General features: G+C 45.5%; 1 protein-coding gene across 1 annotated transcript in view; it reads left to right on the top strand.

Annotated features, from left to right (window-relative positions):
* The window catches only part of FAM53A (family with sequence similarity 53 member A), a 72,517-nt gene extending 66,585 nt beyond the window's left edge, over positions 1-5,932 (top strand). Inside the window, exon 5 of the mRNA XM_076335773.1 lies at positions 4,744-5,932. Within this exon, the coding sequence (XP_076191888.1) occupies positions 4,744-5,067 (324 nt within the window). The 3' untranslated portion in view covers positions 5,068-5,932. The remainder of the gene's footprint in view (positions 1-4,743) is intronic.
* Positions 5,933-27,934: the final 22,002 nt, after the last annotated feature.

Below are 27,934 nucleotides of genomic sequence, written 5' to 3'. Positions count from 1 at the left end.
AAGTGTTTTTTTTAGACATTTGAATTTTAAAACATTTTAATTTTAAAACTTAATGTACTTCCACCTTTGATTTCTCACTTGAGCAGGGAGAAATTCTTTCCCAGTTAACTTTGTTTTTTACCTTTTAGAGTGTATTAGCAAGCCTCAAGCATATAACATGAAGAATACTATATTGTTTTCCTCCTGTCAGCACTACTTCATACTGATGAAGCAGTATTTCTTCTCAACTGCAAGCTTCTTAAGGTTATCTGTGAACACTGAAGTGTTCACAAAATGCTCAGTGCTATTCAAGACAGAAAAGTCAGAGTCAAAAGTCAAGAGCTTTACTCCACAGAAAGGTTAATAGTTTGTTACATAAACCCAGCATTTTTCTTACTGTTTTTCACTTCATGCATAGTAGAAGATGCAGGGATTAGGACTGGGATGGGATCTTTTTTAATGTGTACAACCAGCTGAGATTTCTAATGATTTACAATAAATGCTGTACATGTTTCCAAGTTGAATTGTCACAGGCAATGATATTAATGCAAGTAATTAGGTGAATGAAGTGAAAATTCAGTTTACAGGGAGGGACACTGTTCGCATCTATTTGTGGTAGGATGTGTAGTTTTCAACGTGATTCAATGAGCTGCTTAGGACCAGTCTTTTGTGATGGTTTGTTCTTATAATTTAAAGTCCTTCCTTAAGTCTCCCTCTTAGCTTCAACAAATGAAGTCTCTTCAACATGTAATGAATTTCTACCATGGTTGGACTTCATTATTGCTGAGGCTAAACTGTAACCTCTTTGGGGATAGGTTAGTGTCTGAGATACGAACGCATGCTGTATGTGGTGCTTCTGATCTAAAACTTAGGTGTGGTATGAGTTACCAACAGTAAAGGCATTTGGTTTTGAGCCAGTCTGACTAATCTATAGGAAATGTAAGTCCAGGAAGTGAAATAAGGACCTGTGAAGCCCTCAAAGGGAAATGGAGCCCATCTAAGTTGCTGCTTCCCTATCTCCATCGACTGGCTAGGTAGGGGGAAGCAACAGAAAAAGCCATGTGTTGCTCCACGCTCGGGTTGCCTCTTCAGTGTTTTATGCTTGGATTGGTTGCTGATACTCTAGGATCTCCTCATCATGAGGACCACTGCATCACCCACATCTTTCATATCCCTGGTAGGGACCTTAACAGTCAAGAAACCCTGTGTGCTGGTATCTCTTAAAGCAGCATCTCTTGTGTTGTGCAGTCATAGGCAAAAGTCTCAGGATGGGACAAAAAGCAAGCCAGATAACTAGTCTAATTAGTCTGATTAATTCCCTCTCTTCCTAAGCCTATGGTCATCATGTTGTGATGACTAGAGCTGAGAAGCAGTAGGGTGGGCTTAGGGCTTTTGGTGGTTTCAGGCTTCTTCTGCTCCTCACTGTGCCAGCTGCTGCAGCTGCACCTCTTCAGAGCAGCTGTATCTTCCACCCCCATTCAAAACCAAGGGGGAAAACGGGTGGACTTGGTGTGTGATGGGGGCATGGGGAAGAAGCATGAGAACTGCTGCTCCCATTATACACTAGGTTTTCATGCACATAAATGACTTATTTTTTCCCTTGACTACTGTAGCAAATGCTCTAGTTTTGTTAGTAAAACAAAAACAACCTTTTTATTGCTTTTTATATTTGGAAAGTGATGTATTATGGATTTCTGAACTGGAGGTTTAGTGAAGAGTACAGACATCAGCTTCCTTTCAAGCTACTCTGGGCCTTTCTTGTTTGCTTTGTATGGCAAGGGTCTAGAGAGACTTCTTTTATTTCCTTCCCTGCCATTGTTTTCAGTACAAAGTTTTTTTTTTTTCCTTAATATTCAGACATTTTATCGCCTCACTTCTTTTAAAACTGAGTTTCTTTTTTCTTTTTTTTCCATCACACAAAAGAATACTTTTAGCTGATTGAGTTCTATCCATTGCCAACTGTGGACTCTTTTGTCTTGTTAGTCCAGCATCCTTTATAAAATGAGGACCATTGAGCAAGTACTCGCAGGCTCCCCACTGAGCACAATTGTGCTTGAAAGGTGTGGTACTGTACCAGTATAACATGTAAAGCTGCAGTTTAGAGGGCTTGAATGCATTGCAATTTCTACCTTTTGCTTTGTGAAAGAAGTGGGATTGTGCTGCGAGATAATAAATCCACCTATTTTTAGTTCGGGTGCGGTTGTGACAAGTGGGTGAACAAAGAACCAGTTGAATGCACTTGCTGTTGTGTTGAAACCAGCTAAAAGTTCCCATTCAAGTGGTTTCAGCACAGTACAGCTAACAGGCAATTTTCCATTTATGTACACAAACCTTCTAGAAAGACAGCTGTGTGGTTGGATTAATTTCTGGCAGTAAATTGAATAAAAGATATTTTGAAGGGGGACTTGGGAATTCCTTTCTAAAACATTGAAAGCAGAACTTTCAAGGCTTTCCTTTATTTGATCCCTTTCCTTCCCAGTGCCTACTATAAGACTTAAAGAACTGAAAATATTGTCCCCTATATGGAGATACACAACAGGAAATGTGTTCTTTTTCAAAGCAATGAGTTAGAATTAGGATTAAAATATCCTTTAACACTTTCTAATTCAAAAATACTGTTTTGCTTTTAAGTAAATATAAGAGAAATTCACACCTCTTAGTCATAAAAAGGAGCTCAGATGTTTGTACTTGAATAAGCTGTAAGTGAGCTATATAGAAATGTTTTGAAAACAGAAATGTATTTTATACCAAAACTGTTTTCATAGGGGAGTGAAATTTGGAAATAGAAAGCTTTTTGATCATGCAACGTTATCAATTTTGTTGATGCTAGTCACATGCAAAATTGGATGTGGGTTTTAACCATAGCTAACAGACTCTGGTGAATTCCTCCTGACAGAACTGTGGTCAACAGTCATGTTTTTTCTGGAAGTTGATCTTTGGATGCAGGTCTTGGGGTTGTGTAAATCAACTCCTAAATGAGGTCTTGTTTGTGTCTGTCCAAGCAAACTAGATTTTCCGTTATAGATCCTTCTGGCCTGAAATCTATGACTTGTTAACTAGTAATCTAATGAATATTACAAGATATGAAAGTTGTTTGAGCAAGAGAAGAGCTGTGTGCAATATAGGCATAACAAACCTCTGATCGGTAGTGAAGAGTGTCGCACTAAGTGTTTTCATGTGGTGCAGGCCTGGTGAATACTGCTGTGGTGTCTTACCTGTGGAGAGATACCAATGATGGTGAAACATCGTCCCATACTAGTGCTGCTGTTCACTCTTCAGCCTAGTTGTGCTGTGATTGAACTCCAAAACTCAAGTGTTTTGCTCTTTATCTTTACGCGAGCTTTCCCTCAAACTTTCTGTGTAGATTTGATGTAGGGGTGTCCAAGGAACTGTATGAACTTACAGAGTGGCAATGGGCTTGTCTGCAAGATGTTCCATATGTAACATTGGCCCTAAGGGGTCAGGCAAATCACTTGACCTCAGTGAGTTTTCCTCACTCTCCTCTCCATCTAGTTGTATACAGGCACGGCTTACTAATTCAGATTTCTTCTGAATTTGAAGTTTTGTTTAAAAACTACCCAAAGATTTTGGTAAGCTGCTGATGTGCAGTGGTGAAATAGAAAGATTATCCAGTGCTCTGGAAGAGCATCTGGAATATAGTATATGGGAATGTTGCAATGTTCCGATTTCATCTGAATATGTCAACAAATCTAAAATACTTAAGAAATGACAAATTGGGGGAGGAAGCAGAAAATGGGTGTGAAAGTCGGTCTTGTTCCCTGTGGATCTATTTGTAATAAAAGAATTGCCACGTGTATGTGAGACTGGAGTCACTTAACTAGTAAGATATTGAAAGCCACCACAACTTTATTCTCCTGGCTCTTACCACCTCTGAGAGGAGCCCTGACTATCTCACCCTCCTCTCACTGAGTGCTTGTATGAGGCAGAATTTAAAGTTTCTCACTTATTAAAAATCTAACTTCTGCTGTCTATATAGCCCTGTCTTCCTTAAATGATGCTTTTGGATTCTAGTCAAGGATCCCTTACAGTTACGTGAGGAACTTAGGCATTTTATTCCTTTTATCTGAGGCACAGAGGCAGCACATCTACTGAGGTTTTCTTTTTTTCCTTTGTCTAAATAAAGGTGAGTGCCCCTCTGTTTTTAATATACTCTTCATAAACTGAGTTCTCAAATCCCTGAACTCTTATTCAAATGGTACCCAAATATAACACAAACGAAGCTGACTCCGGACTAAGATGCTTCCAAGAGAACTTGGTTTTCTCCTGTTGTGAGGTTACCCAGATGTGCCATTTGCATTGCTGTCTCTGAGGCGAGGCCCGAGGGCTCGTCTGCACGCTTGGGAACTTGGAGAAACTAATTGTTGACTAGGCTGCAGTGCAGCTGTCTGACCTAAATGCTGATGTTACCAGATGCTATGCTCTGGATTTGCCAGAAAGCTAATACATCAAACTGGGCGTCTGTTGTTCCTCATTTAGTTGACTAAAGCTAGGTTTTTTAATCTTTCTGCATAAAAAAAGGGGAGTGGTAGTTTTCCTCACTAATGGGAATCTACATGGGCAAAATATCTGTGCAAAACCAGATTGCATAGTAAGTAAATACTGTTCTTCCTTTTCCTTTTTTCCACATATGTGGCACTCTAATTTTGAATACGTACTCTCAACCCATTCAAGAATTTAAGGAATTCATTCTGCTCCTCCTGTACAGTCACGGTTAACATATTCATGTATTTTTTTTAATTGCAGACTTTAAAAAATTCCAAAAGTCTTTGCTCCCTTGACTATGAAGATGATGATGATGACACACAAATGAAGACAATTGTGTCATCCCCATGTGACTCAAATGATCTTATGAACATCATCACCCCTGGTTCCAGTCCGATGAAAGAGCAGCTGGATGAAGTAAGGCATCATGGGTCATGCCAAGGTAGCTTCAAAACAAGGGATTATAAGAAAGCAGCTGCAGTATGTGAAAGCGATGAGGACACGAGTGATTGTGAGAGCACCGAAGAAGGCATCTTTCCTCTAGACTGTGGGGACTTGGACCTAGAGCAGATTGAAAACAACTGAGACTCCAAGTTGTGTGCTAGAATCAGAGTTGTTCTAAATTAAAATGCTAGAGGATTACCTTTGCCATGCATAATCCATGTCCCTGAATCTCTGTATTGCCTATCTTGGGCCTGTGTTAGAAGAAATGTTTCAGGTGGGGGAAAAACGTGAACCATTGTTACCTGTTTAGTCTATTGATCAATATGTGGATGAGAACAAAAAAGTAGGAGGTTAAATGTTATTTTGAACATTAAGGAATAATTTTGATTAAAAATTTCCTAACAGATATTTTGCATTTTTATGGCTTTTACAGTTCTGGAGAAAAAGCATCTCTATTTTGAAATGAATTTTCAGAAGGGCATTCTATAAAACTAAATCTGTCTACAGTGATTCTGGTGCGGGTATATGTTGCTTTTGTTAAAGAGCTTAATGTGAAAAGTGAATTGCATAACAAAATTGGTAATAAACCTTCAGATAGAACTTCTTCAGTATCTGGTTGACAACTGGTCCAAAATACTTAACTGCCATCTTTGACAGTGTCTGGTTAAAAACAAACCTTCATAACATGTACAAATGTTCTTTTCATACATTCAGGACTTTTTGATCAAAATATGGTAGTGACCTTAAAGGTTAACATTTTCCATGATTTTACTACTTGAATTGTTTTCTAGCCTGAAGCAATGCTAATTTAGGTGGGATAAAACTGCAAGTAGCTGCCCACCTACTTGGTCATTATGTTTTCTGTGGTTCAAAAGAATGTACAACAGGAGCACTTGAACTTTTAGACAGGGACTTTGTAATGATCAGTTCCCCAGGAGGTGATCCCTTCAGCAATACTAGAAGGAAAATAGTCCTTGAATTAAATAAAATGACATTTTGCTTTGCACTTGTGTCTGCTTATGAATTTTACTAGTGGAAAATGTGTAGTCTGTGGCAGATTCTGTAATATGGTACTTATGTGCAGAATTGGGTGGAGGGGGAGGGCAGATTTCTGGTCATCTGAAAAGAAAGTGAAGTCAAGTTAGCCTGGGGAGCTGGAGAATAACTCATGCTGGATCCCAAAAGTGTGTCTCAGTGAGTACATACGCTGTAATCGTCTCAAATGTAATGTTGTATTCACTGCAGACTATTGCAACGCATACCTATTTTTTTAGTTCAGCTACAAAAAGGATTTTCCTGAACAAGGGGGAAATTAATCTCGAAATGGTTTTAAATTGGATAGAAATGGGGAAGCTTAAATGAGCCAACTCCTACTGTAACTTGTGCCATAAATCCAAAATACAGCAACATATTAAGTCAGCTAATGGAATGTGATTAAAATAAGAAATAAGTATCTTGAGGCATATGACAAAGGCTGTGGCAAGGTATGACACAGGCTCCAGCCTTGTGATTAGGGTCAGCCTTTGATCATAAAGAGAGCTGGCCTTTAATTACTGAACCAGCTTACATAACTCTATCTATACAAAATTTTAAAAGTTTGGGTAGCCAGTAAGAAGCTCTCAACTCTTTTCTTGCTTTTATGACTCCTACTGCATATACAACTACGAGTGGCAATGATCTGTGATACTGATAGATGTGCGTAGTAAGGTGCAAGAACACTGAAAAGACTTGTTGGGTTCTTGATAGTTAATATATATTGTGTGGGAGAAAGTGAAGCTGCTCACTGTCGACAAAAATCATTCTCCTTTTTCTAGATGAGTAAATAAAGGAGTTGCTGTTGGAGCAAAGACTTCAGTTCCTTCCAAAGCTCCTGTTAACTCTCTGCATATCACCCCACAGGTATTTGCTCTGGTGTAGCACAGAGCACACAGATGGTGGCATACACATGCACAAAGCTATTTGAAATAATCTTATGCAACTGAGGATCGCTATTCTTGCTACTTCCTCAAGAAATAGCTACTTCAAGAAGTAGCAAGTGAGGTACAGCCAGTTCCCCTCGTGGGTAGATGGGAAATGCGCTATAGTGTGGTGATCAGTCATCGTGGGTAATGGAACAACCCAGCTCCCTCCTGGACTGCAATTACTAGTTGCAGAACTACACTTCTCTCTGTGTATTCTTCTTAATTGAGCAATAGAGGTAAGTAAAATTGAATCAGCTTTAATGCAGGATTGTAGCAAAGGCCAATAGTACAACCGGGATCACTTAAAAGCTAATTTACCTATTTGAAAGCACTCTAGTTAAAAGCGTAATGGCATGGAATGAGAAAGCTAATGTGGCAATCCATCTGGCTCTTCCTCCCCCAAGGAAGATGAGCTCCTGGAAGAAGTAAAAGAAGAAAATACCTCAGAGGGCACGAATAAAAGGAGGTGAGATGTGCTTTGCCAAGAAAAAACAAACAAAAAACCAAGAACTGAAGCTGTTAATAAAGATGGTGATAGAGTAGAAGATGAAGATGAAGAGTAGAAGACTAGATAATATTTATTCTAGGTCCGAAATACAGTCTGGCTGTGATCTCAATGAATTGACCTCTCTAGCCTCAAAGGCAAGGTTCTCCAGTTCCCTTCTGTAGGTGTGCTGTTTTCAGTCAACACAAAGCCATATTCCTACCCACATGCTTAGGGTAGGACGGGGTTTCCCAAGTGAAGGTGCAGATACATTTGCTTATGGTAACACAGGACTCGGTCTCCTGGTAAGCCAGCTGTTAAAACTAAATAGCCCTTTCGTGGCAACAAACAGAAAGGAGTGGTTTTAGATACTGAAGAACAAGTTTCATGAGAGTAGGAAGTAGTGATTATCTGGTTTAGGCTCTTATTAGTGGGTGACAGGAAAATAAGTAGTTGAACAGCTGTGCGGTAACACTGGCAAATAAAGAAACCTGCTGAAAGGAATCTGTGTGCTTTGTCTACAGATGCTAATGTAATCCCCCCTGAGAACCAAGAGCAAAAGGAATTACTGGTTAAAACTTCAGATGGGGCAGGCTTTGGCTTTGCATCCCCCACAAGATCTGAAGTCCTACTCCAAAAGAAGTTCACATATGATGAATTTGGCACCTTTGTTGCACTTGATTATAGGACAAAATCTGTAGTGGCTGTTGGGCGAATACAGAAGGTGGTTTGCAAAAAAGGGAAAGCCTGGTTTCGGAGACTGAACTGTATTTGGAAGGGGGCTGAGCTAGGCTGTAAGCAGCTCTGCTCTGGGAGTGGTTTCCTTCCGTCTTGCACCCAGCATCAGAACGGAAGACCGTATTGCATGGGGTTGGGGGAGTTGCTCTAGGTCACTTATCTTTTTTATTTTTATTAGCGACCTGGATAACAAAGTAGCGTGCACGTTAAATTTGCAGTCAACAGGAAGCTGGACAGATGTGAAAGATAAGATAACATTAGAATTCAAAATAGTCTTGGCAACTTGTAGAAATGGTTTCAACAGGGAGGAGGTGGTGGGGAAAGACAAGATCCTTTTCAGCAGGGCACTAAATTTAGATAGGGTTAAACAACTACACAAATTCAGAGTCATGCTAACTAGTTAGCATTATTTCAGATAAGGGATCTGGCAGTTTGTCCTGCTGATGGTAGAAAAGCAAGCTTCAGGCTAAGGTTCACAAACGATGATATATTTGGTGAGATTCAAGATAATTCTGTGCTTCACAGAAGCATCTGTAAGTATGCAACTTGGGATGCTGCACTTAAGATTGGAGAGTCCAGTGGAGAGTGGCATTCTGGTGCGGTGCTGCCTAGTGAATTCACATTTACTTTCAAATTGCAGGTAAAAATGCTGATTATCTGTTGGTGTAAAGCTAGCCTCTGCAGAACCCCTGAAAACACACGGGTTTGTTGGAAAGGCCTCACTGGTGGTAGGCAGATGCCAGAATAATTTTTCTCAATCTGTTCACTCTCTTTATTTTGCAAACTATATGGTGTTCGTTTTTAAAAGTACTAGAGTATAAATCTATGTGCTTGCACAGTGGGCTTTCACAGCAAGGCTCATCCTCTCATTAGAAATCATCCAGTGCTGCTCAGCAGATCACCTGGGGTGTTTCCTTAAAGGCCTTTTCCTTAAGAGAGGTGAGGTGAGCTGGCTGGCTTGGTGGCACGTGTTGCGTGTGCTCTCCCTGCAAAGGACCCGGTCCAGGAGCTGTGGGCTGCCACTTCCACCACATCTCTCTACCTTTTCCTCATTATTATAAAGGGACGAGCATCAAATAGTTGGGGTCTGGGACCCTGCTGCTGTGGCTGTTTATCCTTGGACCCCTTGGTGCAGCTTGTTAGTTGTTTAAAGCACACAAAATAGTTTCAGGGGAGCATTGCTGCCGTGTGCTTAGCAGCCCGTTCTGGTGTGTTTTCAAAGTGAGTTTTGACATCGGTTGTTTTGGAGTTTGTCTGTAATTAACATCATCCAAGTTACTGCTCCCACCACCATCTGGTCAGCACAATAGTCATTGGTATGCTGAAAGCTGGTATTTACTAGGGGAAAATGAGGGTGCTTTCACTATCTGCAGCTTCTTGGACCCATCCGGCAGTACTGCTTTGACGGTTTTTTGCTATTGTAAAGTGACTTAGAGATCTATGCTGCAAGTGATTTGAGCCAGGGAAGTATTGCATGAACTCTATGGAGGCAAGTTTAAAACTTCCTTAGAGCAGCATCTCACTTAAACTCTTTAAAACCCAAACCATAAGATTAAATGTTTTATGATGTCTCAGTTTGGTCAAAGAGCTGTGGCGTCCTGATTCAGGTAGGCTCGTCTGATGTGAGTGTTGATGTGACTTTAAAGTGAGGGCTATTCTGTTGAGTACTCAAAACTTGTGTCCCACTTTCCAAAACAGACTTGGCTGAACTCCTCCCTGCAGCAGCGTGGAGTGAGAACATATTCCCAGAGCACTCAGCTGTGGACTGGAGTGATGTTCAACTGCCCCAGCCGCCTTCTCTTTTTTTTTTTTTTTTTTTTTCCTTTGCTCTTCCTTGCTTCATCTTAGAGCTGCTCTACATCAGGTGGGGGTTTGAGAGACTGTCTGAATGAGTTTCTGGAAGTGTCAGAGCTGTGGCTCATGGCTAGGTAGCCACAGCAAGGGAAAGGTCAGTGCTGTAGCCCTTACTTGTGACGTGTGCGGTAGCAATGGGATTGCTCATCAAAATACAGGGCTGCTCACATCTCAGGGAAGCAGATACTCCTCAAAATCCATTCTTGTGTAAGTCTCAGGCAGAAGAAGAGGGGGATCTTGGAAAAGAGAGACAGAGGATGGCCCTGTACTGCCTGCAGCTTTTGCTTTTTTGTAGCTAATGAGGCTTCAGTCCAGCATACGACGACCTGATTTTGCTGCGTGACCCCGCTTCATCCTCCCCACGGCTCTTTCCATGCACTGAATGAGACATGTTCCCGTGGAAGGCAGAGCACGTCATTACATGAATGAAGAACCCTGCTTAATGCAGAAAGGTGCATGAGAGCGAATTACAAGCCTGTAGGCAGCCTTGCATCTGCTATTTGCCGATTCTGAGGGACTTAGCAATTTTTATCTCCCTCTAACACACAGTTTTAAAAACATTATGTGATACAACTCCTCCACTGAAAAATATATAAAAATATACTAGTTCTCCGGATTTGGTCATCAGCATTGTCACGATTTTAAGACCCACAACAAAGTCATTCACTATGCGAGCTAACAGCCTACTACTTTGTTTATTGTCTGATAACAGGGATCCACCAGAGGGGAAATAAGATGCATGTTTTGCAGATGTCTTCATTGCTTTCTATGTCTGTGCCTAGGGAGCATGGGTTTTACTCTGGATTTTTTTAATCTGGCTGTTACAAGATGATCTAGTTCTGTTTTTCCTCCTCTGACTCATTAGCATCCCTAATGCCTCCCCGTCCCCATCAAGCTGTTCTGTTCCCCATGCTGCTCATCCATCCACCATCCTCTCTGTTTGGAAAATCATGTCCAGAGCTGGTTTGTCAGAAGGGTTTCGGTGGTGTGTGGGTTATCCGGGCAGCAGCAGGGAGCTGGGACGGCAGGCGCATGCCCAGTGCGTATGAAATGTTTAGAGAGTTGAGATGCTGAAGTCTCAAATAAGAGTTTACAAACTGGTGTGTTTTTCCAGCCCTTAAAGCAAGGTCAAAATTGGATGAAAATTTACAGGAATCGCAAATGCTGATTCATGACACTGGCTTTGTGACAACCACAGTAACCCTGACAAAGTCCCTATAGATGCTAAGGCTTCTTAGCTAGATGATTGGTGGTTTGTTGTGTTGTTGTTGTTGTTTTTTCATTGAGCAAAGCATAGTATTTTTTTTTTTCCTTATCTTTGTGTGAAGAGTGTTGAACCAATTTAGGGTTTTTTAACAGGTGGAAGGAATCAACCCAAAGCAAATACCTGACGTGGAAGAACTTCAGCCTGAACACCTTTAAGTCATTGGAAACAAGTCTAAAATCAGGATCTTGTAATGGAAAATGTTGGGTGACCTGATCTTGGAGCTCTTCTCCATCATGTAGGGCAGGGTGAGTGTGTCTGACTTGTCTGTCTAATGTGAATGTTCTGTTTTCAAATGTCATTCTATTGGAGCCTATCTAGGGCAAATGAGAAAATGGCAACAGAAACAAAGAGGGAAAAACCATGGAAATAACAGAAATAGAGAGATGGGAATAGAAAAATAAAATCCGGTATGGGAGATCATCATTTAAACCAAAAGGCTTGTGGCACAATGTCAGAACTGTAGCAAATGCAAGTTGTCCTACCCTGTATTTTTTTTTTTTGGTCTGAAACACATATTCCTTCTAAAAGAAGGCATTTCTATCAGTCTGCCTTAGTCAGGGCTAGTGGGAGCGGCTGGGCTAGTCTTTAGGCACCAGCCTCTTTGAGTTCTCGCCAAGAAAAGTTTCCTAAAGCCATTGCTCTTCAGGAAAAGAATGTGATTTTAGCCCATAAGCAGGAAAGGACTGGGGCTGTAAGTCTTGTTTGTGCATACACAAAGCTACCTAAACCTTGAACTCCTGAAGACGCGTGTATCTTAGATAGTAAGAGCTGTTCAGAATGGTAGCAGTGACCCTAGAGGCTCTCAGACAGGAAAAGAGCAACTCCTAAATGTATATTTTTTTCCCCCTAGCTAATTTGTGTAATGCTGTATTTTCACACACTCCAGTATTCAGTTACAACTGTTCCTAAATCCACTTGCAAATTGTGACATCCAACCTCATTTTCACACCTTCTGTTAAACTTCCCTCACACTAAGGGCTCTGCCCCAGTTGATCTGTTTCCATTTTCTTTTCTCGGGCACTTCTATACCCGAGCAAACCGAATTGCTGGAGAGGGGCTCAGCTGGGAGCACCTCGAGTGCCACTGTGGTTCCCCAGCATAGGAGATGCCCGGGTGGGGGGAAAAGCTTGAATATGCAAGCGGAGCGAGCCAGACATGGGGACAAAAGGGTGATATAATCCATTTTGCGAATGGCCAGCTGTTCAGCTGCGGGGCTGCCCCGCTCCCCCCCTGGATAGTTATGCAAATGGAGGGGGGGGCACAGGAAGGCAGCTGGGCCACCGGCTGAAGCGGTAAGCTGGGCTTTGTAACGTGGGCTTGCTCGTTAGCCGGGCCTTGTGTGTACCCGCGATGCTTCGGGATGGGGCTTGCCTTTTGCCAGCCAAAACTTTACCTTCGGCCCCACAATGAGGCATGCACAGAAGCTCCAAGTTGTTTAAGGGTGGGGGGAATGCTGGATCCCCAAGGTCAGTGCAAATGGCCTTCGTAAAGCAGTCTGGGTGACTCCCCCTGCCCATGGCCCTGCTCCTACTCCCTCCCACCCTCATCTCTTTAGTGCAATGGGGAAGGTTCTGTCTGAAACTGGGCACAGAGGTATAAAAAAATGTGATGTTTCAACAAGCATCTAGGCTCTGCCACAGCAGGCTGGCTGGTCCCGTGTTGTTGCCCCCATTTTAATCCCTCTGACAACATGCTGGGGTTTGTGGGGTGGTGTACCCACCTGTCCTTACTGCCCTGGTGTCAGATGTGTTCTGCAGTGGGGTGGAAAGCTCCAGGTTGGCACCTTGTTTGGGAGAGAACTGGGTGGGTCGTGATGCAGCCGATGCCAGCTGGCTTCAGCCCAGCTCCCACGGCCGGTATAGGGGTTTCCAGCACGAGGCAGCTGCATCCCACTGCTGAGCTATGAAATGGGGTCTCAGGTTTGGAGATGCACATTGGGGAGCAAGTGCTGAGTGCCCCCAGCCAGGGAGTGGGGCAGCCCTGGGCATCAGGCACCTCTGTGAGGATGGGATGGGACATCACCTTGCATGTCTGTCCTGGCTCAGCGGTGCCTACGGTGGGGAGAGCTGTGACAGAACTGCAGACCGGCATCCTACAGCATCGCTGGGGCAGGGACTGACGGCTCTGGGCTGGGCTGAAACAGGGTCACGATGCCCCATAGACCTTTTATGAAGTGCGTCTGCTCCTTCCCTCCTCCCTACCCATTCCCAGAGCTTTCTTAGCCATGCAGGGGCTAAGGCAGGAGGGCAGAAGGAGTGACCCCTACAAAGCGAGGGGGCAGGGGGGAGCAGGGGGTGCTGCGGTAGGAGACCGCTCAACAGTGACGCACTGCTGCGTGCTGGCATGGGCGCCCGCAAGAGCAGCGCCTGTAACCCGGCGATCGTGCTGGTCTCCCTTTAACCCCGTCCGCTGGGCTCTGGCCCTGCTGTGGGCTTGCTGGCTCCCGGTCAGTTGTTGCGGAAATGTCGGTTGAGTTTCTCATTTTTCACCAAACACGCATCGGTGCCTGGGAGCGCTCCCCTTTGAAGCCAATAGCAAAAGCTCCCCGGAGCTGCACACTGTGGGTGGATGCACTGCACCAGCATCTCTCACCTTGCCATCGCACCTGCGTGCTTGCGAAACACATGGCTCCTGTAAAAGCTGTTCCTGGAAAGCACACCATGTGTCTCCGCTGCTATCAAAACCCCGATGCGCGGTGCTACAGGAGGCCCAAGGGCGGGATGCAGGGATGCTCTGCCCTTGGTGCAGCTGGGGCACCGGTCACATGGATTCCCTGCATCCTTCTTTTGGGCAGAGGTGGGAGCGGGGCTGGAAAAATATGATTGGCAATTAATCTGGCTGAAGGCTGAGCACCGTTCAGGGGCTGGGACTTCAGGCAGTGTTGAAATCCACCCCTGCAAACTTTGAACTGCAATTAGTCATGTAAATTATCGGGCTCTTGAATGTTTAACTGCATTGTTCAGGGCGGGGGGAGTCGGGAGGGACCAACAGGCAGTGGGGGTTCATGGGGGCTGGGGGAAGGCGCTCGTCATGATGAGACGTTTGTGGGGGAGGAAGGTTGTCTTGGATGGGCAGGTTGGTAGATGGGCTTCCAAAGCCAAAGGAAAACAGCGGATCATGGATAAAATGAATGGAAGAGAGCTACCCTCTACGACATTGAACCAGGTTTGAGCGGTGCAACCCACGGAGGAATTTACTGCACTTGGCAGCAGTATCGGCTGCGTGTAGCAACACTTTTAGGTGTGTGGCAAACACTATTCTCCCGTAGTCTTCCCATCCTAAATGCTCGAGTAACTTGATGAATCTTTCAGATCCTCTCTATGCCCTGCTGGGGAGCAACCCAATGAGGCAGCAGCAAAGCATGAAGAAAAATCACATCGTCATCTGCAGGGAGGTATTTTCCCCAGAAAGACCCTTTTTGACTTGTCAGGTGTTTGAAACCTGACTCATTCTCCATTTCTCGCTCTCACCAGAAAATCGGTGCTTCTATTGATGATAATTCTTGCAAATAGCTTTTACTGTCTAATTTTAATGCCTTTTGCAAGTAGTTCATCTAAAAATGTAACTGATTCCTATGGAGATAGTCCAGGCTACTGGGAAAATAATGTGACTTCCTAGGATGTCTTTACTGTCTGGTGGAAGTTGTTGAATGTTTTTAGTGAAATGTATTTAGAATCACAATTAGTTCTCTTTTTTTCCTCTCCTTTGTAAGTGAAATGGAAGGTCTGATTAGTGGAGAAATCCAGCATTTCCCTAATGAGGTTAAGCGATTAGATGAAGGAAACTCATGACCATAATATGTCCTGGTCTAGACACTCCATGCAGCAGTCTGCGCTTTCCAGGCTGGGAGCAATTCAGCCTCCTGGCCATCACTTTTTGCAGCAGGGATAGAAATATCCTGATTTTACCGACAACGGGACTGCCAGGATGATTCTGGGCTGTGGACGGCAAGGGAAGACTTCCTCCCAGAAGCTGTGCTTTCCTGGTTACACCTGCTTAGACTCTACAATACCAATATGCACAATTTCCACTACTTTCTTGTACGCTCTGGGATCTGTGCTCAAGTCCTGTGCTTGATCTAATCATTGGGACTATACCTTAAAACTGACGAGAGAGCCTGTGGTGGAGCTGGGGACGGACACGGGGATGCTCTGGTCTCCATCCCGCATTGCCCCTCTGCTGCGCGGTCCCGGAGAGCTGGTCCTCGGGGCTTTTAACATCAGACATGTTCTCTCGCCTGGTTTTCCCAGCAGGACCCATGTGCTAAAACACCCTTTGCGTCTTGGTTGCAGCTGTTTTCTATAACTGTAACACAATGCACCCCGAATGGATTTTCTGCACCGTTTTGTAGCGTGGTTAATTTTTTTTTAATTTTCCCGCTCTGGCTGGAGGCTGACAAGGTCTGTCTCCTTTATGCCTGCTCAGCCTCCGCCAGGCACGGATTTCGGTTAAAGCGGTTTAACGAACGTCAGTGCTGGCCTCATTGTGCTGCATTGTTTTTGTGGGTGCCTGCACCTTTCAAGTGAGCTCCAATTAGAAGAGGCGGGGGAGAAGAGAGGGAAAGAAAGGAAGTAAATAGAGGCAAAATGATTCCGCTTTCAGCAAATCTGCAGCCTGTTTATCAGACAGATGGAGCCACGTAGTGGATGGCTTTGCTGCAGCCTGGCCCCCGAGCAGGTGGGTATTTTGGAAACGATGAGCAGTTTGCCCCCCTAATTCGCGGCCGCGCAGCTTACACCGGACATATGTTGATTGCAACTTGACTCGGCTCCTGCTGTTGCAGGAATCGAAACTTGTTCTCCCCTCCCCACTGGCTTTAAAAAGAAATTGCTGGAATAAAAACAAAAAGAAAAAGTTAGACACTTGTTGCATTGGAGTGGGAAGGACAAATTGAGTGTTCAGAACCGCCCGGGCACAATTTCCCTTAAGTACTAATTGCTGAGTGCCTTTCATTAAGAGACCATCGTGGTTGTCCCAGCAGCATTTTGAACATATATGCAGATGGGCAGATGGCCCTTTGCTGTAGTACAGGCAGACGCATCTAGTGTTACAGATGGATTATTATGTTGATTCATTGCTAAAAGAAAAACTTATCTCACAATAGGGCATTCGTTTGAGCACGGTTCCTTCTCAAGCTTATGTTTCTCCTCAGTTTGAAAACAAAGTTTTCAATCAGCAAGGCTAATGTTTCCCCTTCTGTGCTGCAAAAAGAGAAAGAAAAAAGTTTAAGAGCCTGTCTAAGTGTAAAATGGTCCTTTTGGGAACCTAGAAGATGCTTTATAACTTCAACTGCTGCTGGGCAGGGAGGGCACCTTTGGTAAGTGGCGTTTACTCTTCATCTTTCTAACCTGTGCTGAACTGTGATTCATAGGTTGAGTCCTCCATCATCACTAGGTTAGGAGGAAGATCTGGGATAGATGCATCGTGTTGTCCTCACGGAAGAGGAATCAGTTTGAAGCTGAAGGTAACTTGCCCAGAAGATGATATTTTAGCCTCAAGCACCAGCGTGACTGTTGGATTGGTAGATATCCAATGGATGCTCCACCATTATGGTGGGATGAACATGGTACTTCCACAATGAATACTGAGATGTGTTTGTAAAGACTGCATGGTATCCTGCCTAGTTATTTTAAAGGATATCTTGTGCAAGGGGGGGGGTCAGAGGCAATGTGAGGCATGCCCTGTCCCAGGTCCAAGAGGAACAAGACAAGGAAGCAGGTAGATGGTTGGATTGTGGCAGATCATCATTCTCCTTGGGCTGGTGCCAAAACTGGCTTCTGCCTACTCCCATGGTGATCTTCCTGGGCTGCACGTCTTGTCACAGTCTTGTCAGATGACATTCATTTTCCCGGGACATCCTCCATGGGACACTGGCACAGTGGGGGGAGGAGAGTCAAGTAACAGCCTCTAGCGTCACTTGTCACCAGCTATGTTGCTGTTGTGACAAGAATAGCGCTCTTGTTTCACCCTATTTAAAAAAAAAAAAAAAAAGAGGAGGGAAAAGAAATCTCATTTTCTGCTTGACCCTGATATCTTGATGCTGAATTTGCTTCCGTTAGAGGAACTCATCTCCTACTCCTTATCTACCCAGCCTTTGTAACTTGGTGTTGTCACCCTGAGTAGAGCTCTACCACAGGTTTGGCCAACAAGAGAAAAGTAAACAGAAGATGAACTCAGAGATATGAAATCTGGAGCTACATCTGTTGCAAACAAGGTTATTCTAAAGCTGGCCAGCATTGCACGCTTTAATAATGAAGCAGCAGCAGAAGGTCCCAACAATAAGAGCAGAAATTGCCCCACAGCTGAGATATGTGCCACTGTGGTTGTGTCACTCTCCAGTAACAGTTTGTCCTGAGATCACACCTTTTCTCTCCCTCTTTACAAGGTGTGGTTTAACACACCCACTGCCCGAGGGAGGTCTGGGGAGTTAAAAATCCTCTGATCAATGGTGTTTCTTCAAATAAAGGGGGAAGCTGTGTGCCAAACGCTGAAAATGAACCTCAAGTGATGGCTTAGGTTTGCCAGTTGTTCCCTGGGCAGATGTGCCTTCCACCCAGGCTTGATGCAGGATTTCTGGGTCTCAGATGCGTCTAGACAGTCATTAAACATCTGAGCCTCTGGTTCACAGCTTGCCCCAGTGATATCTGCTCGAGGTTTGGGTCCTAACAGTCCCCTCCAGTATCTGTGCATGGGGCTTGGTGGTGCTCTGTAGGGATGGAAGCTGCTGGGGACTCCAACGTATGATGAAAGCCTGCAGATAAGGGAGATCTCCAATAAATAAGCAGAACATTTATCTGTGGTTGCAGAACAGACAACCATGGAAGCCAGCAGAATTTAGGATAGACACACAAATAAAATACTGGGAAAAAATGGTTGCATAACATGAAGTAATGTTACGCAATGCAGGGAATGGGATATAGTCCTTAAAAAAGAAAATGACCTTTTGGTTTTAGTTTCTGAATGACATCGACTGGCATTATGCAACAGTTGATCTGTCTGTAAAACAGGGGAGTTGATATTTACCTACGTCCCCAGGATGTGAATCGTTAATTAATATTTGCAAGGCAGTTGGAGGACTTTGGATGAGCGGCTTTGCAGGTACAAATATATGCATTACAGTCTCCTCACCATCAGATGACGCAGCAGCAAGTGCCTCCACGTGTCTGCACACAACCACACGTGCCCACAAACAGCTTTCCTAAAAGAACGGCGTGGTTTCAAATGGGCAAGAAACACAATTCATTGTTAATTAGTTAACCTTACCCTAAAATGCCTTACGCCTAGGAGACTTTGTGGTCATGCTACGGATGCCTTTGTCGTATCCAAACAAGGAAATGGGTTCTGTACTGGCCGTACGAGGCCAGGCTGGGTAACTGCTGTGGATCTTCTCGGCTTTGGTTTGAGTGACTCTGTGCATCCAGAGTCATGAAAATGTGTCTGTGCATAGTCTGTGCATATCAGAGCATGAAAATATATCTGCTTAAATACGCCAGCTATATCTAACAACACTAACTTCGGTGGTCCCCACCTCCTCCAGCTGTCTGATGCTACCAGTGTGACGTTATTTCCCAGGCTCCGTGGGAGGCTGTAAAGAGGAATGACTCTGTCGGCATGGGAAGCTGAGGCAAGGTTTGGTAGAAGGTCTCTGCCTTCAGCAGCTCCTGCTGTCACTCTTATGACCTGATTTTTCAAAGAGCCTCTAAGTTCTGGAGAAAAACCAGGCCATTTGTTTGCCGTGTCTAAATGGGATTTGAACTAATCTTTGAAAATCTGGCCCAAATAGCTCTTCTATAACTAAAAAAAGGAAAAATCCTAGTTCTTAGAGTTATAATTGTCAAGGAAAGTCTAGTGTCTTTGTTATCTGAGGCATAGCCCTTGAGACTTCTCACGTCTATATTTTGCTGAGAGGCAGTATCTTCCCATATGGCTCAGGAAAACAAGGCCGTCAAAGCAAAGACTGAGGGAATCGTAGGATAGCAGTGATAACATCTTCTGCAGAGTTTAGAGTGATCTCATTGCTTTGCGCTGTGATTTAGTTGACCATTTTTTGAAAAAGATAGAGTGAATAAATCAGGATTTCAGGGAGGAAACAAGCAGCCCATCAGTTTGAGGAAAAAGGCAGGAAAAACAGCTCTTGCTAGGAGCTTGTTCAGTGCTTTCTCTGTAGGAAAGAGACCCCCAGCTCTCTGCAAAGGAGGGGCTTGATCTGGCAACAAGCTGGGATGTCTCTGTGAAGGTGGGAGAGAACATGAGCATTGGGGCTCCGCTGCCTTTGAAACCACCTTCGTGTGAGCAAGAACTGGAGCTTTCCTGCAAAAAAGGTAGGTCGGTGTTTCACAGAGAGAGCTGATGAGAGCAAGTGGTGTGCAGCTAAACTAGGAGATGAGTAGGTGTCTAAATTGCCTTATATGTATCCAGGTCAGGGTGCAAAAAAGGGAGATATTTTCTCCTCTGCTGCCTGTAAGATCCAGAAGCAGCACCTGCAAAGCAGCAGTTATGTTCATGTTTGGTAGGGTCCCATCCACCCTGGCTGAGGTCTCTTTTTCTCTAGGTGATTCACATCATCTATAGCCTCCGTCCTCCTTTCCTCCTTGCAGAATCCCAGTTTCCAAGCTGTTGGCCCCACTGCATAAAGGAAGACACTGGCTCAGCGTGTTAATACCATGCCGAATGTTCATAGTACAGAATAAAAAAAGTAAAGGTGAAATGTACAGCCCAGGGCTCCCAGTTCTTTCTTGTGCGCTCCTGGGAATGGAATTTTTGTCCATTGGACTTGAGCTGCTCTAAAAAGCACAGAACAAAAGCTGATCTTAAAAGTGATCCGCAAAGGAATAAATGGCAGGCTCACTCTTTGTTATTCATGTATGGTGCTCAAAGAGCACTTGAAATGGTTGGGATTTTCTGCTGAACATTTTCTTTTTTTAATTCTTCTTGGGTTTTGGGGGGTTTGGGTATTTGTTTTAGCAGTGGCCCAGGCATATGTCCCTCCTGAAAAACATTATGGCTGGCTGGGAAACCCATACATTAATGACGTCAGGGGACACATGTGAGTGAAACGGGTGTAAATGGGAAAAGCTGGGTGGTTGGGGGGGGTGATATTTTTCAAGAGGCAGCCTGGCCTTTGTCTCTTACTTAATTTTATTCCTGCCCGCCCTGTGCTCTGTGCCACACGATTTACGCACTGAATCATGCTCAGCAGCCGTATTCACAAGCTGGCATAAATTTATTTTCGTCTGCTGGCCAATTACACCAACTGCCTCAACTGTTGTTTATTTTCTTCTGTTGCATCCTCTTGAGTTACTGTTAACAGTGTCCCTTTTGAGTAGAGATGGGCTTATTGGCACGGGGGCCTGTCGGCCTGCCAAACTAATGGACCATATCTGTTATCTAACTAGTTGTAAAGGCTCCAGTTTCAGGACAGCTTGCAGTTGCTGTGGCCACCTGTAGTACACTGGCAGGGGTGGAGACCACTGCCCGTGTGCGACGTGTCACCCCATCTCAAGAGTGTCCTTTGGCACTGACCTGCCCTCGGGGGGACACTTAGGGGTCTTGCCTTGGAGAACAACTGCCCTTCTGTGGCTGAGAGTCTCACCTTCCCGCGGCTGGGTGGCACGAGTCTGGCTGTGCCAGGAGAGCCTCACTGCCCACGCAGGAGACCAGGAGGTTCCCTGCACACAGCTGCTCTGGAGGCTGCTCCTCTGGCCAGAGAGGGACCTGATCGCGGGGAGGCTGCGGGAGGGAAGAGCTCTGCAAGGCAACAGCCCCTGGACTCCCAGGGCTGGGGAAGAGGTTAAATTAAATGGGGAATTAAACAGCTTGAAAACCAGAATAGGGAAAGGATGTCTTTCATGCAGTGCAACTGTAACTCTGTCCCATTTTGAGTAGCACCTTCGTGTACCAGTGGTGCCAGCAAGGCTGGGGTCCTACCTTTGAAGGATGCTTTGGGCGCACGGCACTTGGACCCTGTAGGATCTCCTCCGATTCCTTCTCGTACCTTTGTAGGACATGTTGGGTTTTGGCCAACAAAGGCTATTTGTGCCTTGCCTACATGCAAACCTTGGGCCAACTCCACCTAAATCACCCCTGGCTTGCAAAATACTCCAGCCCTCTGAAAATGGCTCTGTCGCTTTACTGTCTCTGGTCCCATTTGTTCTGTTTGCTGTGGGTTGTTTACTGCGGGTTGTTTACTGCCTGCCTTGGAGACTCATCTGGGAATTGGAAAGCTGAGCCGTCTCCTTTCTTTCCCGACAGCCAGGGTGTCCCCGTGCCAGCAGACATAGCAGGCTGCTGGAAGACTACAGCCTCCCTGAGCCACAGCTACAGCCGAAGTGGCACTGCACTGAGACCACGTGCTGATGCTGGACCTGGGAGGGGGCTTCAGACCGCAGCCTGCATTTGCAGGGCTGGCATTTGGGAGGAAAACATTGTCTTGCTGCTCAACAGAGCACCTTTGAACTGCACTTGCTCACCCCTGCACTCCTTGTTGTAGCCGGGAATGGTTTGTGTGCTCACCTTTTACACTAGGGGCCTCAGAAGGGCTTTTCCCAGGCACGGCAGTGAGCACGTTTTAGCTGGTCATTTTGAACAGAAGGGTCCTTGGCAGGGTAAGGGTCACTCAGCTTCACCTGGGGAAAAGCCTTTGCTTCTCTCGTGGGTGATGGTTGTTGCTTGAAGCTGTGGGAGCGAGGCAAGGGCTGGTCCTCAGGGTCTTGCCTCTCTAGGCTCCTGCAGCAGCAGCTTTGCTGGTAAGCAGGGAGACAGGGTCCGTGCCAATGGCAGTTCCCTTTCCCTTTGCCCTTTGGGCAAAATCTTTTTTTTACCTTCCCCCCCCCCGCCCCCCAGTTATTTGACCTTTCATTCATCACTCTGGGGTCTCTGTCAAGAGCACTAGTGCACAGGCACAGGTTGTCTGTGCATCATCCTTTGCAGCGTCATGTGGTGGGTCAAATCCTGACCTGCCTCTGTAGAGAAGGGGCATATTTGCATTTTTCTCCCCTATTTCCCCCCATAAGGAAAGACGAAAGGTTTGGTGGCCAAACCCTCTCCTTTACAGAGGCTCTTGGCTTTTCCCTCCCAGGTGGGCAGCCCAGATAGGTCCTACCTGGTGCACTGATGACAGTCGTGGCTGTTTCCCCACTGGCTCTGCCCAGTGACTGCGGTTACAGTGATAGGAGACAGCAGAGCTGCCCCAAGAGGGGTCCAACTTAAAATGTTCCTTGCTGGAAGGTGATGCCAAGGCCTCTTCCTCCATGGGGGGAAACAGTCCAGCCCGAGAGGGGAAATGTTACTTGAGCCCTTTGTCTTGCATGCGGCAGTGCTGCTGGCGGGGTGAGGATGTGGATCTTGATGGCTGGTTGGGCTGGCATCCTCTGTGCTGAATGAGGGGGGACCATGTTCCCTGAAGGACTTCATTGTGCCAGGCCTGGAGGGGAGAGTGGAGAGACACCGCTGGCGAGTGATTTGGTTAACATGTGGATCTCCTTGCAGAACCACCAGATCCCTGCACATTCTCCAAAGTCCGCACTTGTGCTCATAAGCCAAGCCATCATGAGCAGATTTGCCTGTTTTGAGGGCAGAGTGGCTCTTGTGTTTGCAAACCAAGGTTTGGCTCCTATTTAAAAAAGATCTAAACCCAGGACCCTCCACACATGCTTTTACTGCAGAAACAAGGGCTCTGCAAGTGCCACAGCAAATGCTACCTTCTTGCAAATGCAATCTGGACAGGGGAAAGTCTTCCAATAACTATGTGGCAGCACGCCTGACGTTTGTAGGCTAAAAGCGTTCACATGTGAGCACAACAAGCAAACACAGCAGCCTTGAGGTGCGAGATCTTCGTTCCCTCTGAGTCACATTCACGAGAAACCCTGTGTGATCCCACAGCAAAACCACCTCATTTCTAGATGTGCTGTTGACTCTACAACATCCGTGACTCTGCCGGACCGGTGGGTTCCCTGCATCCTTTTAAGTGCCGCGGTTTCAGTGTGCATTTGCCTTCACTTTGAGGGCTGTGACAAAAAGCAGTGCTCCACACACCTCCTCCGAGAGGTTTTGCTTTCTGCTCTCCAGCGAGTGGCAGGACGTGCAGGCAAAGACGGGCCTTGTGTTGCCAAGTTTGGAGTCATTTCCTCCTCCCAAGTGCTCGAGGCTGTCTGGAGCAGAGGTTCTACTTGAGGCTCATCTGTAGCCCTCAGCAAACTTCTCATAAACAGGAAAGAGCCCTGGGGAGGACGACAAGACAGAAATCAGTCCTGCTCTGATCTTTTGTTCTTCCCCTCCCCTTTTGTCTTAAAACTAACAATGCGTCGCTTGATTTGTTGCACTGAGAGCTGCCAGATGGAAGTAAAACTCCTTCCTTCAAAAGCGCGTGGCGGTCCTCAGCGAGGCCTGTGGCATGCAGCTTGCTGCACGGCCATGGCCAGACCCTGTTTGCAGCTGAGGAAATGCCACCTACCGGACCCGCTCCCTGACTGCAGCTGACACGCTTGCAAAATTACTGTGTGTAAGAGAGGAAAGTAGGTACAACCACAGCCGCTGCCTGGGAGAGTGCTGCTCCAGCCGTCCCAGGGTACAGGGGTGGTATCATGATTGTCAAGACCTTACCACAGCAAGTTCAGCAGAAATTAATTAGGGGAATCTTAAAGACGCTAACAAGTGACAAGGACCTCGGGCTCTGCAGCTGGGACGTGTTCTCTTTCCCAGGCTTTCCAGCCTGGAAGAGCAGAGGGAACCCTACCAGAGGGTTAGACAGCAACCAGGGCGTTCTCTCAGCCCTGTGTCACTTTTTGTTTTGTTTCCTTCCATAATGTCACTGCTGTGAAGGGGAGGGAAACCTTTTGTTTATCAAATGTTCTCTCCAGCTTTTCACTGCAGCCCCCCTGCTCCATGCTTGCTGGCAGCCTCCCCGAGCGCCAGAAGGTGGTTGGGAAATTCTCCCTTGTGCTAACGAGGCTTGTCCTGCTCTGAGGGGGCAATGGGCCGAGGGCTCCATGGCAGAAAGCAGCTCTCTCAAAGTAGATCCCTTCAAAATCGAAGAAAAGGGCTGATCCTTTTCTGTGTGATCTGTTCCTGGCCCTTCAAGGCCACTGAAAATATGGGCAGATGAGGAAATGAGTGGTGCGATGCAGTTCGTCCTGGAGACAGGAGGCATGGTCTAACGATAAGGATACCCAACTGGAGCAAGAAGTAGGAGCCAGGTCTCTGCTGAATGCCCAAATTACCAAGTCTCATTTCTCTCCACCTGGCATCTTTCTAGCCCCATGAGTCTTTCCTGTGTGGCTACCTGTTGGGCCAACTTCAACCTGACATGCCTTGATCCAGTAGTGCCAGCACCCCTGTGTTCAACACACCTTCCTGCGACATGGGGATTTCAATCTTTTCCGGGTGGCAGAGGATCTCTGGTTTCTCACGGCCCGGGCGAGCTCCTGCCAGTGAATGGTACTGCACAATGCAGCTTCTAGCAGCTGTTTTCAGGTACAGTAATGCCTCAGCTGATTTCTGTAACTCACTTTCGCCACTTGGGGCTGCACCCACAGAGGATCCTGACTCCTCTTTGGTAGCTAGAGTACCATTGAAACCATCATGGGAATTTCCTTCCAAGACTCCTTCCTTCCACTCCTCCCCAAGACCCCAAAGGGGTGTGTGAGGGTTTGGATCCATTACACATCTGCAAGGCACTTGGCTGTAGAGAGCCGCATCATGAGGTGGTTATACACTGTGTGCGCCTCAGTGGGGGTGAGGTGGTTAACGACTAACTTGTAAAACTGCTCGGTGCATGGGTGAACTGAATAGGTGTTTTCAGAAACATCTGTGCCAGTTTCCCCTGTCAGGATGGGCTTGGGTGCTGGCCAGCTTTCCTGTCACACTCTGTTTGCAAAGCTTTGTGGGGTTGAGTTTTGGTTTCTGAAACCCGTCAGGCACAACTGAAACTCAAAAGCGGCATCGCTTGGTTTTGCAGGACTCTATACTGGTGCTTTGTTATTCTGTAAGATGCTGAAGTCATAGTACTACTGCCAAGAAGGTCCAATCTGTGACTTACACATTGATTATACCAGGAAGAGAAGCCCAAATCCATTTGGATGATGCTGCTCATACCAAGAGCTCAAGGGTCTGTACATAGTGTCTGGAAAGCTGGGCTTGAGTATAGGTGGGAGCTACTAACTTCACCGTTTTGGCATCCTAGCTTTTAATGTCCTGCATCAGAAATCTTCCAGTGTATTTAGCACTTTGTATGAAAGTCTTTCTAGAAAGGACTGTCCACCAAATATGAATTTGTTCAGCTGTCACAAAAATGTCTGGCAGTTCAGCTCCCTGCTTCTTACAGCAACATGTGGCCGAGACCTGGAGAAAGCTTTTTTTGATTCAAGGGACAGACTGCTTTTCTCTCACTGGACTCATTACCTGGGAACAGTAACAGACGAGTCAGATTTTGTGCACCAGCCCCAATTTGGCACATGAAATACAGCGTCCTGTCCACCGCTCTTGGTGCCCAGACCTTGTCCTCCAGGCTGTTGAACCTGTCACGTCACCGACGCTGATATTTCTGGAGAATGAATACTTCTAGAATGATTTGTTCCCTTACAAAACTGGAAATAGGAGCTTCCACCCACTGATACTATTTATAAGTAAATAGTAACGGCATTAAACTGGAATCCCTGCCGTTCCTGATGCCACTCAAAGACTACGTGGTTGTTACAGTCCCATTATGGGGTCTGCGGGTGTGAAAGACGCAGCTTGTTTTGAACTGTTTCTCGTTTATTCTTATCGCACCCCAGCACCTGTGAGTCAGAGGTCTGTCTCTTGCTTTCTTTCCTTCTCTCAGTCTACCTCTGCAGAATAAAATGGGGGGTTTCTGGTAGACCTTGTCACATATATGTAATTTAGCCATCTCAAAATGAAATACCTGCATGGCCTCAGGCTGCTAATTGCCCTGTCCTCAGTATGTTATAGGTGGCATCTGGGTGCACCGGTATGAATTGTGAATAGTCATGCTTTTTGCAAGGGCCAGGGGAAATTAAACCTACAGATGGAGAAGCCTATTTCTGGTGCCATTGTACCTGGGGACCCATCCCTCCATCAGTTCTTTTCAAGCTGAAAAGTTGATGCAGTCACTTGGCATACAGATGCCACTCCAGGTCTCTGATCAGCGTTGCCCTCCACGTTACCTTTTGCGGTTTTGCTATTGAGAAATACTGACCAGGGCTGTCTAAAATGTCCAGAATTTGAGGGTATGCAATGGAATTTTTATTTTGTTCTCTGCCTTTTCCTGATTCCTATCACTCTCTTTCTCAAAGCTACTGAGCTGGAATTTTCAGACAATTATTCACAATTACTTCAGTCCTTTTCCTATGTACGGCTAGGATGATTTCTCCCACATACATTCATCTGTGCTTATTGACACTGACTTTTAACTGGTTTCACTGCCTGGTTACTCAGTGTCATGAGATCCTCCCACAATTACTCACATTCAGGCTTAGATCTGAAAATCCTGGATAACTTTTAGTACTTGATTTGAGTCATTTCATTGCTCATCCCTTTTCCAGATCACTATGATTGCACTATATTCAGCACTAAACAGCTGAAATTCCCGCACAAGTTACAAGGTGTTGGGGGACTTTCCAGAAACTCTTCTTCTATTACATATGTCAGAACGTGCTTATATGCAAACATACACACACATATGTACACACACGTATGTATGTGCGCATACGTATCATTATTTATGCCTACTTTTAACTTCCTATGTTTTAATCTGGTATGAGTTTATGATAATCCATGACAATAATTTCTTTAGAGCCATTACCAGCTGTCAATGCTTTTCGAAACCTAAGTGCAGTGAATCAACCAAACTGCTCTGGCCCTCACGTCTGGCAATCCTTCAAAAATATCTAAATAGATTTCTGAGGTATGACTTACCTTTACAAAAGCTATGCTGACTTCCATTGATTGATTGATCCATTGATCTGTCTATTTACAGAATCATAGACACACTGGTTGAAAGGGACCTCTGGAGGTCTCTAGTCCAACCTCCTATTCAAAGCAGGGCTGTTGCCAACAGTAAGTCAGGCCAGCTCAGCCTTTGGCCAAGTCCCGAAAACCTCCAGGGGTAGAGTTTCTACCCCCTTTCCAGTTGCAGGTCCCAAAACTGCCATCCCAAGCCTCCTGAGCTGCAACTTGAGAACCTCTTCTGCTACCCTTTATTACTGTCCCTTGCTCTACCCTCTGCCACTAGCAAGAAGAGTTTGGTTCCATTATTTATTGCTCTTCTTCCAGTAGTTTGAGTTTGGGGACTCTCCATCCTTGAAGATACTCAAAACTGGAGCAGACAGCTCAGAAGGTGACCCTATTTGAAGCAGGGGTTTGAGTAGGGGTCTCCAGAGGTCCCTTCCAACCTAAATTATTCCATGATTTTGCAACTAGGCTGGATTCTAATAGTAGGTTTCTCCTCAAGGGACATCAGTTCAAGGTGACATATTAGGAGGTGTAATCTACTAAAGAACAATTCTGGCATCCCAGGTATTGATTGGAAATTTTCCAGGCAGGTATACTTGAGGATCCTTGGCACGTTGGAGCAATGTGAACAAAACAGCACAGGAAGTGTTTTTCAAACATTTCCTCCATGTGTTCGGTTGGTGTTTCTGGGATGTGCCTGTCTTGAGAAAGAGGCTGTAAATTGATATTCTGCCACTCTCTTATCTTGGGTTGTCA

This window comes from Aptenodytes patagonicus, chromosome 4 (assembly GCF_965638725.1).
Source record: "Aptenodytes patagonicus chromosome 4, bAptPat1.pri.cur, whole genome shotgun sequence".
Taxonomy (NCBI): Eukaryota; Metazoa; Chordata; class Aves; order Sphenisciformes; family Spheniscidae; genus Aptenodytes; species Aptenodytes patagonicus.
This window is presented reverse-complemented; position numbering and strand designations above follow the sequence as displayed.